General features: G+C 42.7%; 1 protein-coding gene across 1 annotated transcript in view; it reads right to left on the bottom strand.

The window, feature by feature from the left end:
• The window catches only part of dcc (DCC netrin 1 receptor), a 225,532-nt gene that overhangs the window by 39,380 nt on the left and 168,507 nt on the right, over positions 1-17,645 (bottom strand). The window contains exons 19-25 of the mRNA XM_070924473.1: positions 15,165-15,272; positions 14,383-14,577; positions 14,249-14,281; positions 8,565-8,630; positions 2,582-2,744; positions 950-1,173; positions 278-394 (exon numbers count right to left, since the gene is read on the bottom strand). Coding sequence (XP_070780574.1) covers positions 278-394; positions 950-1,173; positions 2,582-2,744; positions 8,565-8,630; positions 14,249-14,281; positions 14,383-14,577; positions 15,165-15,272 — 906 coding nt within the window. The remainder of the gene's footprint in view (positions 1-277; positions 395-949; positions 1,174-2,581; positions 2,745-8,564; positions 8,631-14,248; positions 14,282-14,382; positions 14,578-15,164; positions 15,273-17,645) is intronic.

Raw genomic sequence — 17,645 nt, 5'->3', positions numbered from 1 at the left:
CTAAAATTTCTAGCTCAATGGCTAATTAGCTAAATATTAGCATGCCAACACTCTAAACTGAGACGGCGAACATGGTAAACATCATGCTGCTTGTGAGTATGTCAGCACATTAGCATTAGCATTTAGCTCGAAGCAACGCTGTGCCTGAGTCTGGGTACAGCCTCACAGAGGCGCTAGCATGGCTGAAGACTAGTTTTTTTTTTGTTTGTTTTCTTTTTGGCGGCTTATACACTTAAAGTTCCTTAGAGCCAGAAAATGCAAGAGCTGTGTTACTTACGTGTGTTGCTCGGCTGTGAGTCCATGGGAATCATCATTTTGCCTCGTGTCCCCCTCCTGGCAGCCAGGGAGCGCTCCAGAGTGGAGATACTGCTGGACGCCTCATCGCCGTCAGCTCCTGGAACATCAGAACATTGAAATATTAAAACTGGGATTCACATTGGCTCTCCCTTCTTTAAGCCGTCAAAAGAGAATCTGTTCAGCTAATTGTTTTCCACCTGGAGAAATTATTTATATATTGTTACTTAATATATATATATATTTTTTATTCATGATGAATCAGGCTTCATTATGAAGCTAATTGAATCAAGACTAATAGTAATATAAATTAATCAGTAACTGCAGCACCATAGAAATGAAGGAATATTTAGCATGCAGATTACAAATGGAATTTCTAATTTTGGTGTTCAACACATTGTGGAGATTTTGATGTTGCCAGGCAACACAGAGATGAACCCTAACATGAATGTGCAGCAAGAGACAACCACACAAGCAAACAAATCAAAGTTAATAAATAAAGAAAAGAAAAACCCCTCTTTGGTTTATATTAAAAGCTAGAGGGCATATTCTTATATGTTAAATAAAAGTCATAAAATAAAACAAGTAAACAAAATTAAGCTAGTGATGGTTATTTTAAATGGTTATATGGAAGGAATCAGCATCCATCCTGTACCTGAGTGGCTGCTCTTGCTGCCCATCTGGCTCTCTGATTGGCTGTGTGCAATCTGGGGGAGGTCTTGGCAGGACTGGATGGGCGAGTCACGTCCGGACGGGGCGACGCTGGGAGCTTTCTCCATGTTCTTCATCTCCATCTCCTCATGATGGATCCAGAGGTCAGGAGGTCGCAGGTCCTTCTGGCTGCCCTTCCTCTTACTGGCACTGTGGCTCGCTCTCTTCCTGCACAGAGGACCAGAAACGGAAGTCAGCGGGAAGGTGCCAAGGCATGTACACGAACATGTGAAGAAACAACACAACAGACCATGGGCAGACTGCTATTAGAGTCATGTCGCTAGGCAACCCTCCAAATCCCAACAGAGCATGAACACAACAGCTCACCTATACCATAACAGAAATGTACATCCATCATAAAACCATTAGCCTCAGCCATGCATGCTGCAATTTACACAGACAACAAGAAGGAATCAGATCACGGTGGATGGACAGACGAGGACAACAAGGGCTGTGTAATGTTCAGATGACCTGTTGCTCTGGAACACCAAACTGAAACCTGGCAGACTGGGTTAAAATAAAATTTGATTTAATCTCATGAACTGGATTACAAAATAACACTAAACTGGATTAGACAGAGTGACATGTTTTGAACTGGATTACAAATATAACACAACTGAAAGCTGAGAAATGGGATTATGAAATAATGTCAACTTCAACATCATGAAATTAATTACAAAAAAAATAGTGACTTTAACGGCATGAAACAACATGAATTTATCAAAAGAATGTGAGTTTGTTTGGCTGCACTGTAAACGGAAGCACCGGTTACTCTTGTTGTATTTCTGATTAAGTAACTTCTCAACCCATAGACTGTATATAAAGATGGACGACATGGCACCCCCCCCCCCCAAAAGTGAAGCCAAAATGTTAGCGGATGGGACATGGGCTAAGCTAAAAAATCAAAGTACACGTCAAATACATTTTTCCCAAAGATGGTTTCTGTCATTTCAGGTGGTTCTTATCGCACCGATGTTGTGTTCTTTTTTTCTGATCAGTTTGGTTTTAATTAGTTATTTGAGGCTATAAAAATGGGGTGAAACGTCAAGATTGACAGCTGAGATTGACTGTGGTGTGTGTCGCGGTTTGGGTGTATACCGCGGCACCACTCACCGATCACCACTGCACAAGACTCCGGCTCCAAATGACGTCACCAGTGCAAGATGGCAGCGGCCATATCCGGGAGAGGCTTCATTTTTGTGCAGAGGTAGGAAGTGGAGGATGCGTCGTCCATCTTTATATACAGTCTATAGCTCAACCAGTGTTGGCTGTAGTATTAAACCGCACTTGCTAGTTCCAAGGTAACCACATGGGGTCACAAAATAAACCAGGGCTGAAATCTTGAGGATTTTAACTTTAAACCTGATGTGGATTAGGAAATGACATGGGTATGATAGTCACAGATCCTGTTTGATTTGGGGAAAAAACTCTCAGACTGGTGTCAGTTGGGAGGAGCACCTTTGAGACTCACTTTCCATGAGAACACAAAAGGACCTGGACAGATCATTAACCATCTGCCATCGTTACCCTGGCAGCTGTTTACTGCCATCCCATGAGATGAATGAAACATACTTACTTCCTCTGCTGGGCGGAGGAGCGCCGGGTGCAGATGAGCGCCACGATGACGACCACGACCACGGTGACGGCCCCCACGGAAACCACGATGATGACCAGGAGGTTGCTATTCTTTTGCGGCGTGGCGCTGCCGTGAGGTGGACGCATCTGACCAATGGGAGACTCTGAAATACATATAAAAGACAAGTGGACGTAAGACAATGTTGAGCACAGAGTACAAAAAGTGTATATTGTCAGCTGTCGGAATTGAAGATTTAAGGATTATGAAAGCCTATTGCTACCAATATTAACATGAAATCCTTTAAACAACTACTGCCAACACTGACATTAGAATTAAAACTCCATTGACACATTATTTTCAGGGCACTCGCAGCATGACACTGCCATAACAAGAAAGAACTTGACTGCGAAATTGACTTTTCATTTTCATGTTTAAATGGGCAGAAATTTCAATTTAAGTAAGCCTGAAAAACAAAATTGCAAACTAGACATAAATTTGAAATTTGAATTCAAATGATGTTTTAGCTTGTTTTTCTCTCTGGAAATTAAAGGCAAAAATCCTTTTCCACACAAATTTTCCTCTTGGTCCATTTCATTACAGAATCAGATTCCGATTCTGTTGACTTTGACAGATTTCAAAAGGGAGACGTCTGGGAGGATTACCTAGAAACAAGCTAAGATCAAAACTAGCTGAGGACAAAATTCAGTCTGAATTTCATTTTCAAGTTTAGTTTGAATTGTAAAAGTGACGATCTCACTGTTATGCTAAGTGCAATAAATTTTATGTCGACATAGTTATCATTTTCATTTTACTTTTGGCATTAACTGTATTTTTAAATTTTTTTTTTTTAATTTCAAATTATTATTCCAATTTTGTCATACATCATAGAAATAACACAGAAATGTAAAATCACATGTCATTACTTACATTTAATTATTTCATTTCAATATTGGCTGCCTGAGACCACCACAGAAGGTGTTGCACGTATATTGTGGGTATTTTCCCTTTACGGAAAAGTCACAGTATTTGAAAGCTTTATTATTATGATATTTTGACTTGAGATTTAAGTTCATTCCTTTCTGTTTATCTAAACTGCAGCGTTCACAGTCTTATCTAAGTCTTTTTTATTAAATTAAGCAGTCCACATGGAAAATAAAAAGACTCATTTAGCCAACTGAAAATAGTCTTGTTTTGGAATTTTAATGCTATGAAGACACACAGTTACAAAATAAAAGCCTGCGGAATGAAACCTGAAGTGGTTTCATAGGGCTGACAACACAAAGCTGTTGCTGCTGAAGTACCAATCAATACACACTGTGTGTGTGTGTGTGTGTGTGTGCGTGTGTGTGAGTGTATGACAGGTGTAAAGGCAGGAAGGGGAATTGATGACACGCTCTGTCATTCATTAACTCGACCTTGGAGCCGAGAGAGAGAGAGAGAGAGAGAGAGAGAGAGAGAGAGTGGAGGGGAAAGAGAGAAAAAGAAGATAGAGAGGGGTAAGAGAAAGGGCAGAACAGTGGGTTAAAGGTGGGGGGGTGGGGGGGGAGTGGAGGAAAGACAGATTAAGAAAAATGTGTGTGAGAGAGAGACCCTTTACCTCTCTCCCTCGGCCGTCTCTCTCAATGAATTCCACAATCCATCACAGCTTTCGGCTGCGGCACGGGGGGAGCTGCGCGCTATCGCTTTCTTTTGCTTTTTCTTCTTTCAAGTTCGATTCCATCATATTTAAAATGCGTCCTTCGTTTCACGTGGCGCTGGGAGCGCTGACGTTGGTTCCCGGCTTTCACGGTGGCGTCAGGGGGTAAAGGTCGCCGGAGGTCATTAAAGTCAAGAAGGGGAGCAGGAATGCGATCTGCAGCATCAGCCTGGTGGAGGGGCTGACGTACTCAGACCCGGAATACTATCCCGGAAGACTATCATCACTCCAGTAATGACAGTTATCATCATCTCTTGTAAAGTAATATTTCAAATCTCCTGTAGCATCTGGGGATTAATTGCATCTTTAGGTCACATTTTCCTTTTTTTCCCCATTAAAGGGAGTTTTTCTATATCCGAGCTGAGAGTCTGAGGATGGAGGGTGTTGTTTGTTTGTCATGGTGGTAGCTTTGAAACAGCCTTTCTGTTAATAAAACTGTAATGCTTCAGGTTATGCACCTGTAATTTCCTTTTTAAGAGGTTTCCTGGAGAGAACTATGTGACGTGGTGCTAGTTACAGGGAGAATGGAGACAGTTGTTTGGGTTACACTTTAGAGCTAGTTTCAAATTTAAAAGCAGTGTTCTGCTGAGCGGCTTTTCTTGGCACTTTATCTGTTGAATTTGAGTCATGAGAAAACGTTTCAAAACGATTTAAAAAGATAAAAGTTGCCCAAAAATCCAACAATCTAGGTGACAATTAAACGCAGCACGCGGCAAACATAATCGCGGTCCTTGAAGTCAGAATTGCGTCGCACAATAAATCTTTTTTGGACCGTAAAGCACAAAAAACAGAACATGCCGTGGTTGTGGATGAATACAGTAAGTGACAGCGACTGACAGAGCGGAGGTCAAAGCTGAACCGCTGGCAACATGCACTGCTACTGATGACAACAGGAGCGTGAACAGCTCTGCTGAGATGCCCTTGAGCAAGGCACTGAACCCCCGGCGGTTCAGAGAGAGAGAGAGGGAGAGAGAGACTGTGTGGAATAAATCAGGGGTGGGGCGCAACAACATCAACGGATCGACAGGAAGTGCAGGACACCAAGCAGGGAAACAAAGCTGATCAGCTAAAAAAACTAAATTTATTTCCACTCAGTTTCATTTAATACGTTCATTTTTGTTTTTGTTTTTGAGGACCTGTAGAATTGAAGGGACAAATCAAACAAACAAAAAAAACCCCACCAAGTCATCATCACCACATACAGCTTCCTGTCAGACAGAACCACGGACTGTATATAAAGATAGACGACATGGCAGCTCCCCAAAAGTGAAGCCAAAAAAAAAACTAAAAACGTCTCAATTGCCCCCTGGTGGCTGGCTGCAGTATAGGTCATGAGCCCCGCCCCCTCCATGTTCGCAGTTGGGACAAGTGTTTTTCTGATCAGTTTGGTTTTAATGAGTTATTTGATGCTATAAAAAGGGGGTGATTGACAGCTGTGATTGCCTGTGGCGTGTTCGCGATTGGGTCGGGCGGGTGTATGGGCGGGACCTTGATACCGCGGCATCCAAATGACGCCACCAGCGCGAGATTGGCAGCGGGCGTATCCGGGACATTTTGGCTTCATTTTTGTGCAGTGGGAGGAAGTGGAGACGCGTTGGCCATCTTTATATACAGTCTATGGACAGAGCGATGGTCATATTTTGATCATATCATGTTCTATTTGCAATTCTCCATCGGCCTTAATGGACGAGCCTCTTCAAAGTATTGAAATCCCTTGAAAGGACCCTGAAACCGTTTAGACCTTGTCCAAAAGGAATCAGAGCTGCTTCTCAACAGCAGGCAGTGGTGTGTCCTGATTGGACAATTGGGACAACGGGGTGGGGGATAATGAGTGTCATTCAGAAAGCCAAGCGAACACACAATTTAGCATGGCCGGGGAACCTGCGACACCTTAATGGCATGCAGCCATCTTCTCAAACTCACTGAGTTTCTGTTTATATAGACAAAAGGAAGTGTTGCTGCCACATCCTCCCATGAAGGTTGTGCCTTAATGTGTAGAGTGTTATTAGCAGACAATAAATAAACACGCTGATTGATTGGCTCATTATCTGTCATAGGCATATAAAGGTGGTGAAGAACGTCATTCACCATTTGTACGATTGTGAAGCTCTTCTTCCGAGGTCAGAGAGAGGAAAATGTCTTTTCTACCTTTTCAGCTAAGTAAAGTTTCAGGGGAATGTGAGGGCTCGAGATGTTAAGTCCTCCATTAGCAACTCTTTTGAACAGACAGTTTCTTTCACTTGAAGCGGAGGTATTTTTAACTTTAATTGCTTGAGCCTGTATGGAGCTCTCAGCCCTGACAACAGCCAGCGTTACCTCCCCGGGAGAAAACGAGGAGGGAGGGAGAGAGAGAGAGAGAGAGAGAGAGAGAGAAAGGAAACCTCAGTATCAGGGGCCCAACAGCCCGCTCAGACACTGTCAGCGGATCAGAACAACTGGCCGCACGCCTGAGTACCGTACAGACAGCGAATATGAGAGACCTACAGAGAGCTGTGGGTGGAAAGAGTCGGTGGGTGAATCGCCTCCGCAGGCCCGTTTTTCAAGCGAGAGGAAGCTCTTCGACGTGAAGGACGACACTGCGTTAACGATGAAATACGGCGGAGCCGGCCCGACATAAAGCCGGAGGAGGGCGGAGGTCAGAGAGGACGGATTTATGGTCGCCTCCAGCAGCAACAGCAACACCGACAAAATGTTAAGGGTCCATCCGCAGACACACACACACACACACACACACACACACACACACACACTGCTCAACTGTCCTCCAGTGGGATACTGTATCACTGCCAGCTAAAGACCCTGACCTCTGACCTCTGACCTCCCCGCGGGGGAGGGATAACTGAACAGTTTTCTCTTTGAGCAGAAACGAGGGAAGACAGTTATGGTTATGACCATGATTTGTATTATTAGCAACAGCTTTAGCTTTAGCTATAGTTTCAGTGTTTTCTAATAGCAGCAGTATTAGTTATAGCATGAGAAGAAGCATTAGCATTAATGTGTGTATTGATAATAATATTAGCATTAGCACGAGTATTTACTTTAGCATTGAGATTGCATAGTTGTTAGTATTAGCAATAATATGACCATTGGCTTGGGTATTTTTATTGGCAATTAGTGTGTGTATTAAGATTAATATTAACATTAGTGAAGGTATAAGCATTGTTATTACTGTTTTATGCATTTATGATCACAGCAACAGCAACACCGACAGCAGCAGTATTAGTGGTAGCATGAGAAGAAGCATTAGCATTAGTGTGTGCAGTAAGATTAATATTAGCATTAGCATGAGTGTTTCCTTTAGCATTAGATTTGCCTTAGTGTACCAGCAATAATGTGAGCATTGGCTTGGGTATTATTATTAGCTTTAGTGAGGGTATAAGCATTGATATCACTGTTGATATCACACAGCATGTGTATAATGATAGTTTTAGCATTAATGTTGCAGCAGTATTAGGATAAGCATGAGTATTTCCATTAGAATCAATATCATAATTAGTATTACAATTAATAACGGTATTTACATTTATGTATTATCATTGTCATTATTAATAACATTAAAATTATGCATTAGCATGGGTAGTAGGCTACCTTTAGCATTAGAATTAGCGTACTGTTAATGCTAATTAGTATTACTTAACAGTAGCATTAGTTTTATCACTGGTAACATTAACAGTTATATTATAGCTATATTACTAATAATATGAATACAGGACATAATTTAGAGATGAGTGGCAGTTTTAACAAATGAAAATATCTTAACATGTTTTTGTATTGTTTTATTAAAATCTAGAAGCTCACGTTTTCCCCTGGCCTACTTAAAATGATTATCAATAATATTCTTGTTGTTTTTGTCGTTTTATTAAAAACTACAAGGGGAAAATGTATATGCCTGTCCCTCAACAAAGATAAGTATTTTCTCCAGTTTGTAAAAACACTGATTGATGGTGAGATGGTGGATCTAATTAATTTTTCCTGCCAGCGGCGTTGCGGCAACAAACAGGAAGCGACGCTAATGGACTGCAAATCAGCGAGCTGCAGCTCCTCGTCAGGACGCAGCGAGTCATTAAAGTAAGTTTAGACATGACTGAGCCGAGTGATCAAAGAAAACAACCGAGTCGCTGTGATGATCTGATGACGCTGCAGAATATCACACACACACACACATAATCAGCTCAGCTCGCAGGAGATTTGGCCTCATTGCAGTATCAAGTCCAATAATGAACCCAAAAGTAATTCTACTGACAGTCAAATTCAGTCAAGCAGAAGAACTGTGTGTGTGTGTGTTACCATTGATGCTGCTCCTGTCAATCAAGTTGGTGTCTGACGGCCAGTAGGCGTGGTCCCCCCCTCGACCTAGGCGGACAAGAGACAAACAGGGACATCAGGAAGGAACAAAAGAAAGAAAGAGAAAACGGCGGACAGAGAGATTGGCTCCTTGTTAGGAAATAAATGACTTTGTGAAGACGGTGCGCATGCACGCAGACCTGCCATGCGTGTGCTGTGTGTGTGTGTGTGTGTGTGTGTGTGTGTGTATGTGTGTGTAGTTCTCTCCTGGGAGTGCTGTGATCCTGGATTATGACTTAATTTTGTGGCCCCTTTCTTTAATAAGGGCCCTGTGGGGGGAAAAAAAGTCAACTTTTAAGACCGTTATTGTTTTAGTTTATATCTCTATTATTATTTACAATACAAATTCACATATAGAAAACTAGGAGGCCTGCAGGAGAACTTCTATCGTGTCTGGACCTCTGGGTAAATAGTGAAGCTGCCATGTATAGTCAGCTATGTGCTTAATGAGAATTTGGAGGCCCCCGGGGTACATACACAATGCAGAGAGGGCAGGAGGTGGGCTGTGGGGGTGGGGAGTCAACACTTATTCTCTCTGGAGCCCTCTGTATATCTATGGGTGTGTGTTTACTGTGGACCTTCCACAGTAAGAGGGATGAGCATCAATCTTCCCTCCTCCCCCTGACAACACTTCTGATTTCTAATTGGTTAATGCAGTCGTGGTTACAAGTTATGAACTCTTCCTCTTTAAATGAGCAGATGCAGGAGTGGTGTTTTAGCACCCTACTGGTTTGTTTTGCCACATGTTAGAGTTTGAAAGAGGAGGGCTGCACACGGACTTGGGTTCTTTTGCGTGAATGTCTTCTTGAGCATCGTTATGGTGGATCGTGGCCCAGTGTTCTTTTTTACTTGCTCCTTAATAGAATTTTTAGGACCACTTAAGTCGCAAATCTAACATAAATGACAATAAATAATGCCTGCTTTCTTCTACAGGACCAAAGTGAGCTAATCGGGGCGATTTCTCGGGTGGCATGGTGGTGCCATGGTAAGGCAAGGTAGAGCGAGATGGGGGTTCGATCCTGTGTCCTTGAGCAAGACACCGAAACCCTAAGGCTGCATTCAGACCGAGGGTTGTGCGGCGGTGTGGGAGTGACACTACGTGGCCCATTTGTGTGACATCAGGTTGTGAACTTTAACCCCGCCAATCCAGAAGGTGGCGGTAATGCACTTAAAAGGTGTTTGCCAACTGCCTCTAAACAACAAAAGAGAAGAAGAAGAAGAAGAAGAACTTTAACCCCCTGACCTGGGCTGTTAGTATGCCGGCTCGTACGAATGCTCGTCTGTCCGTATCAACACATGGCGGTCTATGTGAACGGTTGCGTTTCTCCAAAAGTTGAATCCATCTTAACTTTTTTTTCGGAACCCCTGCGGTTACCACGGCCGCAGCCTAAACGCACTACCCTCATTCAAAACGAATGGGAGGACTGCCGTTTCCGCTGCAACGCCACATCTCTGATTTCTTCAGTGATTCAAATGGGTTTTGGCGCTGTGTCCATTGACGGCTGTTTCCCCCTCGTAGGACTAACAATCGACGAATCTAAGCATTGTAGAAAAATTTGCGACAAGCATGGGCTCAAACCATCAGTCAAAAAAACAGTAGAGATGGAATGTTGAGGTCAACTGAACACTCTTCACGTCCTGGCTGCGCTTTGACAGATTACGACAGAAAATAGGCGACAAGGGGAGATCCTGAGCTTTAACGTCCTGCATGAGGTCTGCGGTTGGACCACTTTTGTGACCCCCCCCCCCCCAACCAGCAGGTGAGTTAATTTGGAACATCGGAGGAGGACATTAGAGAGGAAGTCAGAAACGGATCACCACAGTCAGAAACAGACAGGAACAGATCATCACAGAGGCTCCCAGAGACTGAAAACTGATGAGAGAGCTTTTCAAAGCCTCCACACTGCACCCCCCCACCCCCCCCACCCCCATCAAGAAACTGAATCTAAAGACCTCCACATCTAAAGTGAACTTAAAGCCAGGCACGATACATAATTCTCCCATATTTTAAAGCTAACAGCTGGCTTCTTCCTCTCCAACCATCCAGTCGCAGCAGAGTTTTGGTGCCAGAAAACAGATTTGATGTCTTCTTGCAGTTTGAAGCTACAGAAAGTCGTCTGAATAAGGCTGGATTCTAAAATCTCCCTGTTTCTGAAAACACACACACACTCATCTTTCTCGTCAGTCTGTCTTGCATTGAACAAGTGTGTATATCTAGGTGTGTGTGTGTGTGTGTGTGTGTTTACAGTGTAAGGTCCACAGTAACAGGGCTGAGCATCAATCTTCCCTCCCCCCCGACGACACTTCTGATTTATATGGAGACTGACCGCAGTGTGTACATGCGCACACCACACACAAACACACACACGCGCGCGCACACACACACACACACACACACACACAAACGTATGTCAGTGACGAACAGAACCATTTAACACCCTGACACCGCAGTGGAGTCTCCCTGGTTCAGTGTCTCTCAGTGTCTGAATCGCTTCACTGCACTTCCAGCGTCACTGAAAATTCCCAGAATGCATTTGTAGACAGCAATGAGCATCTTGCACAAAGAGTGCCACATCCACTCTGTACACAATACCGGACTATATATTGGGAATCTGCCTGACCTCAGATTTAGTGATGTCAATTCCTGATCATACAACGGTGGACCAGGGCCCAGGTCATTGAACATGGCTTAATTAATTCAGGATGAAATGACTCTATCCAGCTAAAACTATCCTGTTAACTCACATCCAGCTAAATTGGTTCTTTGAGCGCAGTTACGTGATTGATTTTGTTGAAGGGGACCTTTATTATGCTTTTCCTTATTTTCTGTCATGTATATAATGTTACAATGTCGGATATTCATTTTAAATGTTGCCAAAGTTGCCAAATAATGAGGTAAACGTATGAAGAAGTAATCCCTGTGAGCAAAAAGCTCAGTCTTCAGACGCTACGTTTCCAACGTTTCTGACTTCCCAAGTATGGTTCACAGAAAATGCTTTTTCTTGGTTGTGAAGGAAAGTTGGTTACTTTCTTGATGGACAGATGGCTTTACTTGTCGCTAAAGTAATCGCTAATGACCACTAACTGTAGCTGCTACTTAGCTGTGCAGCTAGCAGTCCTCTTAACCATAGATATGTATCTATATATATATCTGATCTATGCTCATAGCTAGTTGACTCTAATCATCTGAGTCTCGGAGCCCAGGAAACCTGAAAACTTCCTCCTCCCAGTGGTCCAAAGCTCCAGTGATAGTGTAAACGCCAACACTCCCCCGGTGCACCCTTAGCCTTGAATTGAATCACTGGGGGTGTGTCAGCTGAAGGCGCTGGTAGATAACTTTACTGCACGATTGTTCATAATATAGAACTGACAAATCAAATGGCAGACAGTATCTTCAGTTTACGTAGTAAAAAATGGTAGTAGAAAGAGATTTAGGGGACTATGGGAAATTGGGAATGCCTCCTTCACGTGGCGACTGAGTCAAAAGGTTCTAACTGCGGACCTTATGCAGGAAGTTCAAGCAAGTCCTCTGTGAACTCTGTCAGGTTGCCCCTAGTCTCCCCATCTCTTTCTTATCTTAATAGACACATCTCTAAACACAGCCAAGAAGTGTCGAGTGTCCAGATTGGTGACCACGGGATTCCAACTCTGTTTTTTTTAGACGTTAATGGCTCTCGGACGGTCGGTTGCCACTTTGGCCCTCATTGAAATATCTCAACAACTGTAGAATGGATTGATACTACATTTTATGCAGACATTCATGACTTTGGTGATGAAAGTTAGACATGTCCTCTAACTATTAGATGGATTGCCACTACATTTGGTTCAGACATTGATGTTCCCCTCAGGATGAATTGTAATAACTTTAACTTTTCATCTAGGGCCATCATCAGGTCATGATTTCTATTTGCCCAGTACTTTGGTTTACGAATAAATATATGCAAAATTAATGACATTCCCATCAGTATCAGCTGTACTCTGTGTTTAGTGCTAATTAGCAAACTAAGCTGAATTAGCTGAACTAAGATGGCGGTCATGGTAAAGATTGCACCTGCTTAGCATCAGCATGCTAGCATTGGCATTGTGAGTACGCAAGCATCGTGGATGTGGTTAGCATGCTGAAATTAGCATTCAGCTCAAAGCACAAGTGTGGACTCTGAACCTTGTTTGCTGACGATGTGTTGTTGTTGGTTAAAGTCCAGCGTGCACTGGGGCAGTTTGCCAGTGTGTGCTATGGGCATCAAACGATGCAACCCAACACGACGACGGTTTCTGAGCACGTCATCATCAGTCTGAGTGATACTGAGGCTCATTACACTTTCAATTCAAAGGCTTTGAAACAAATAAAATCAAAGATTCCAAAACTACAAAATCGTCCGTCATGTTCTGCGAGCTGCTGTGAGATTCAAGAGTGAAGCAAATTAAAAATGTTTTGAGCGTTCATTAGCATTACGTCCCCTTCCGCTTGCTGCGTCTGATGAACAGAATCAGAGAACAGAGCGTTAATTATGTCTGAGTTCATTTGATGAACTTACATATGGTAAACAGCTCTTTTCCATCGCCTCTCATGTGTCTGCATTAATAATTACATAAGCCTCTTCTTCCTCTCCTTTTATTTCTCTCTCCGAAGAAAAATCATTTGCCATGCAATTAACGACTTTCCCTCAGCTTGATGAATCGGGGATGTTTGCATGAAAGTGAGAAATGAATGAAATAAAGAAAATAATAAGGAGAAACTGAAATTTCCGCCCACCTTCCTCTCCTTCCTTCCTAAACTAACAAAGTAAGTTACTTTGCAGTTTTCCCCCTTCTATCCTACTTCTTTTCCTTTATTCTAAATCACTTTTCAGCTGATAGTTGTTGAGAAATCAGATTAAGATTAGACAAGACAAATACTCAGTGAGGTCGTCTTCGATTCAGTCAATTAAAATGTGTGTGATTGGCACCGTTATTCTTCTTCTGTATGTTTCTTTTTGTCCTGTAATACCACTGCATAACTCAGGCAAGTAGTTCGCAAATGCTAATTAGTCTGGAACCTCTCAGTTTTGATTTCCCAGTGGCGTTGTGCACGGGATGCTACAATCAGAGCAACAACATGGTATTGTAGTGGTAGGCTGCTAGGCTAGGTAGCAAATTCCGACATCCAATTCATATGGCATGACAAGATAGTTATAGATGCAGATATATGTTTTGGAATTTACTTGATAATACGTGATGCAGTTCGAGAATGATCTGCTTATGTTAAGCAACTTTATCAATCTTGTCAGCGCTAGCTAGCGATCGCATCCATCGCATTTCCTTCGGGAAGCACGTTCCACCTAAACAAGACATGGTGATTTGAGGGTGTGAGGAAAATATGTAATAAATAAAATGATACATTCAAAAAAGAAAAAAAAAATTAAATCCAGGAAGAAGAAACATGATTTAAAGATGACTTGAATTAGACGTGATCTGACATGAAATGAGAGGACGATTTGAATAGTAAGTATGATTACAGACAATCTGATGAGAAAAACACTTGATGACTTAAAGACAGCGATGATTTAGTGATGACAGACAAATAGTATTTGAGATGCACACACACACACACACACACACACACACACACAGTAGGGAAATAAGCCTACCTTGATCATTGGCCATCTTGTCTGGATGCTCCACTGAAAGAGCAACAGAGAGTGTGTCAGCATACTTATAAGATATAAAACCAAGGAATACATTCACAGAGGTCTTGATCATACACACACACAATCTGACAGACCTTTGGCGGTCCTGAAGTGGACGGGCTCAGACAGCGGGCCGACTCCTTTGGCGTTCTTGGCCTGAATCCTGAAGTAGTAAACCGTGTCGAGGTTCAAATCCACCACCTGATGGGTCAGCCGATCGCCGCTGATCGCCTCCATCACCCAGTCGTCTATGGGCATGTTCTTGTCCAGCGTGTAGTACAGGATGTAACCTGTCAGACAAGAAGTTATAAGATACAGCAGACATGAGCACATTCTTATGCAGTTTGGGGAAAACACAATAATAAACTCAACATGTTGCATTTGGGACCATGGACACCTCATATTTCCATTGTAGAATAAGACCTGAGGACGTAGGAAGACTCATAATTGAACATATTTGTGAACGTTTCATCACTAAGAACAGACAGACTGTTAGATGTAAGGTGTGAGATATACAACATTTCAACATTCTAAAAGAATTAGAGAAAAAAAATATATATATGGAAGTACAAGATCTAAAAATATCTGATCTGTGTGTGTGTGTGTGTGTGTTGTTGTGCTGTTATGCCCGCAGGAGCAGCAGAGCTCGTTAAAAACCGACGGGTTTACAGCCGGGTCGATCGCCCAGAGGGAGAGAGAGAGAGAGAACAATGGAAAAGAATGTGTGTGTGTGTGTGTGTTTCTGGTACTCTTGAACTGTTGATATCGCAAGAAGATCATTTTGCAATATTGAGTGTGCACTATTACCTCTGATGGCTACTGTAGAGCGGTACACCTGTTGGTTGGTGATTGGTGTGTTTGTTGTGCGAACCCTCACCTGTGATTCGTCCATTAGCCTCCATCGGCGGTTGCCAGCTGATTAAAATGGCGCGGGGTCGGCCCTCGCGACTGATCACTGTCAAATCTTTGGGGGCGGAGCTAGGAGCTGTAAATAAGGACGGGCAGGAAGGAGAGGAGAAAACAAAACTAGTTATTAGCTTCAATTAGCTAATTAGCTAAGCTAATTAATCAGCTTCAATTTATGTTTATCAGTTGGTGAATGTTACAGTGTTCGGAAGTTCATTAAGTAAGTAGCAACCGGGGTTACCTACACCTTTAAATTAAATTAAATACAACTAATGTGATTAAAGGAATAATTCCACATATGTGGGAAATACAGTTGTTTCCTTTCTTGCAGAGCGTAGAAAAGCATGTCTGTCCATTAAGTATTCGAAGCAGGAGGAAACAGCTAACTTCCGAAGTTAAAACAACACTAAGAGCCGACAGCCATGCTAGCAATTCTGTGATGCTGTGCTTTGGGCTAAATGATAACGTCAGCACGCTAACACGCCCACGGAAAATGCTGGGGCATGCGTTCACCGTGTATTTCAGGGTGTAAGCATGCTAACATTTGCTAATTAGCGCTAAACACAAAGTGCAGCTGAGGCAGATGGGAATGCCATTTGTTTTGAAAGTATTTGGTCATAAACCAAAGTATTAGACAAATTTAAATCTTGGCCTGATGCTAGATGAAATGTCAGGGATCACCAAAGGCAGTAGGATTCACTGCTGACTGACCAACCAGCCGACAGACCAATATTGCCATCCATACGCCTTTAGCATCGCGAAAAAGTCAACGGCACCTCTTTAGCTCACTAGCCAACCTGTTTTACCTCATATGTGGAATACGTACACAGACAGAAATGTTGTGGTTTTACAGGGACCATTTCTTGGCCAATAGTTGATACTAAGCATGCCTGAAATGATTAGTTAATAGTGACTATTTCTGAAGTTCGGTGACAAATAATAAAAACACCTGAATTGGCTAATGAACCTTGATAGAAAAGGCAGAGTTTAAGAAATAAAATTTCTGTTCATTTTTTTTAGCTTCATTATGTAATTTATGATTACGCTCCTGCTGACGTGCTCTTGGGCTGTTAGTGTTGTTAGCATGATGAGCATGAATTGCATCTTTTAAAGATATCTCCCCAGGGGGAGCTGTGTTTATAAAGCGCACGGTTTTATTTTTCTTGCCAGACAATCTTGTGTCAGGGTTTTCTATCTGGTCGGTGAAGTCTTCATATCTTTGCTAAACGTGAAAAAACACAACTGACAACAATCTAACTACAGTTCAGCCGGTGTGTGGGCTTGACGTGACTTTTTTTTTTTCTGTCACTGTCCCGAACTGCCCTGTTGTATTGCTCCTGTTGTGAAAATTTCAAGCACTCACAACCTCCTCAACTGTCACCATGGAAACTGAGTGGGAGCCTATCAGAGCTTGAGGGTGTGATGGCTGTGTGTGTTTCCCGAGTTATAGATGTGATTAAAGAACAGTTTTAAGCTTTGCACCAGGACAGGCGTCAAAGCCTGCTTCCCAGCGTTGGCCGAATGAATGAAACCGCTCGTTAAATCTGACAGACGCGCTGGAGGAAATTACAAGTTCCAGCTGAGCCTGTGAGTGAAAACCTGTACTTCTCGTAAGGGAGACCTCAGGAAAATACACTGTACACATGCCTCTTGGGGAAAGCAGCGGCTCCAGCTTTCAAAAGTGAAATCTTCAGTTTGTAATCAATGCTACTGAGTGGTTGACTACTCTTCACTGAAAAACACAGTATGGATTCAAATGAGACTTCCAAAACAGCCTAAACATGAACATACACACAGGGTTGTTCAAGTGTTCTGACTGCTTTGCCATGTTGGAGATGGGGGGTGGGGGGGTGGGCTTTGTTTGGAATTACATGAAGGCCCTAACTCTTCAAACTAAGAACCACTGGTTACAGTGAAGCAGCTATCAAATGGATTCAATGCTGTCTCACAGGTATATTTTTGAAAGGTGGATTGTTAATGGGATGCTTTCCAGTCCTAAGCACATAACCTGCGGGGTTAGGTCATCTGTGTACGTTAAAGTGACAAAGCCCTCCAACGGCTGGAGGCAAAGGAGGAAGTCAGGTGACGATGGGTGGATGGACGGGTCAACAAAAGCGGGACCTTGCCGTGATAGACCACCACTTATTTCCCAGCTTCCAACTGACAGTAAATATTTCATTTAACCCACGATCATTTCGTCGGTCCTCTAACCTCTAATGCAAGCTAATGTTTTTCTAATCTTAACTAAGTACTTAATTGAACCTACACCATGATCTTTAACTTGTGCTTGTGCCTAAGCTAACCAAACCTTAACCATAGCGTTATCAGATCACTTTTTCCAACAGTGATATGTAACAGCTTTGGCAGGCAGTGATGTCCTACTGACAAGTGAGTCAGATCACAAAACACACATGCATGTGTTGTTCTGTTTCGCTGTTTAATTTCAAGGATT

Source organism: Enoplosus armatus, chromosome 18, assembly GCF_043641665.1.
Source record: "Enoplosus armatus isolate fEnoArm2 chromosome 18, fEnoArm2.hap1, whole genome shotgun sequence".
In the NCBI taxonomy this organism is placed as follows: Eukaryota; Metazoa; Chordata; class Actinopteri; order Centrarchiformes; family Enoplosidae; genus Enoplosus; species Enoplosus armatus.
The sequence above is the reverse complement of the archived record's forward strand: the minus strand, read 5'-3'. Positions and strand labels throughout refer to the sequence as shown.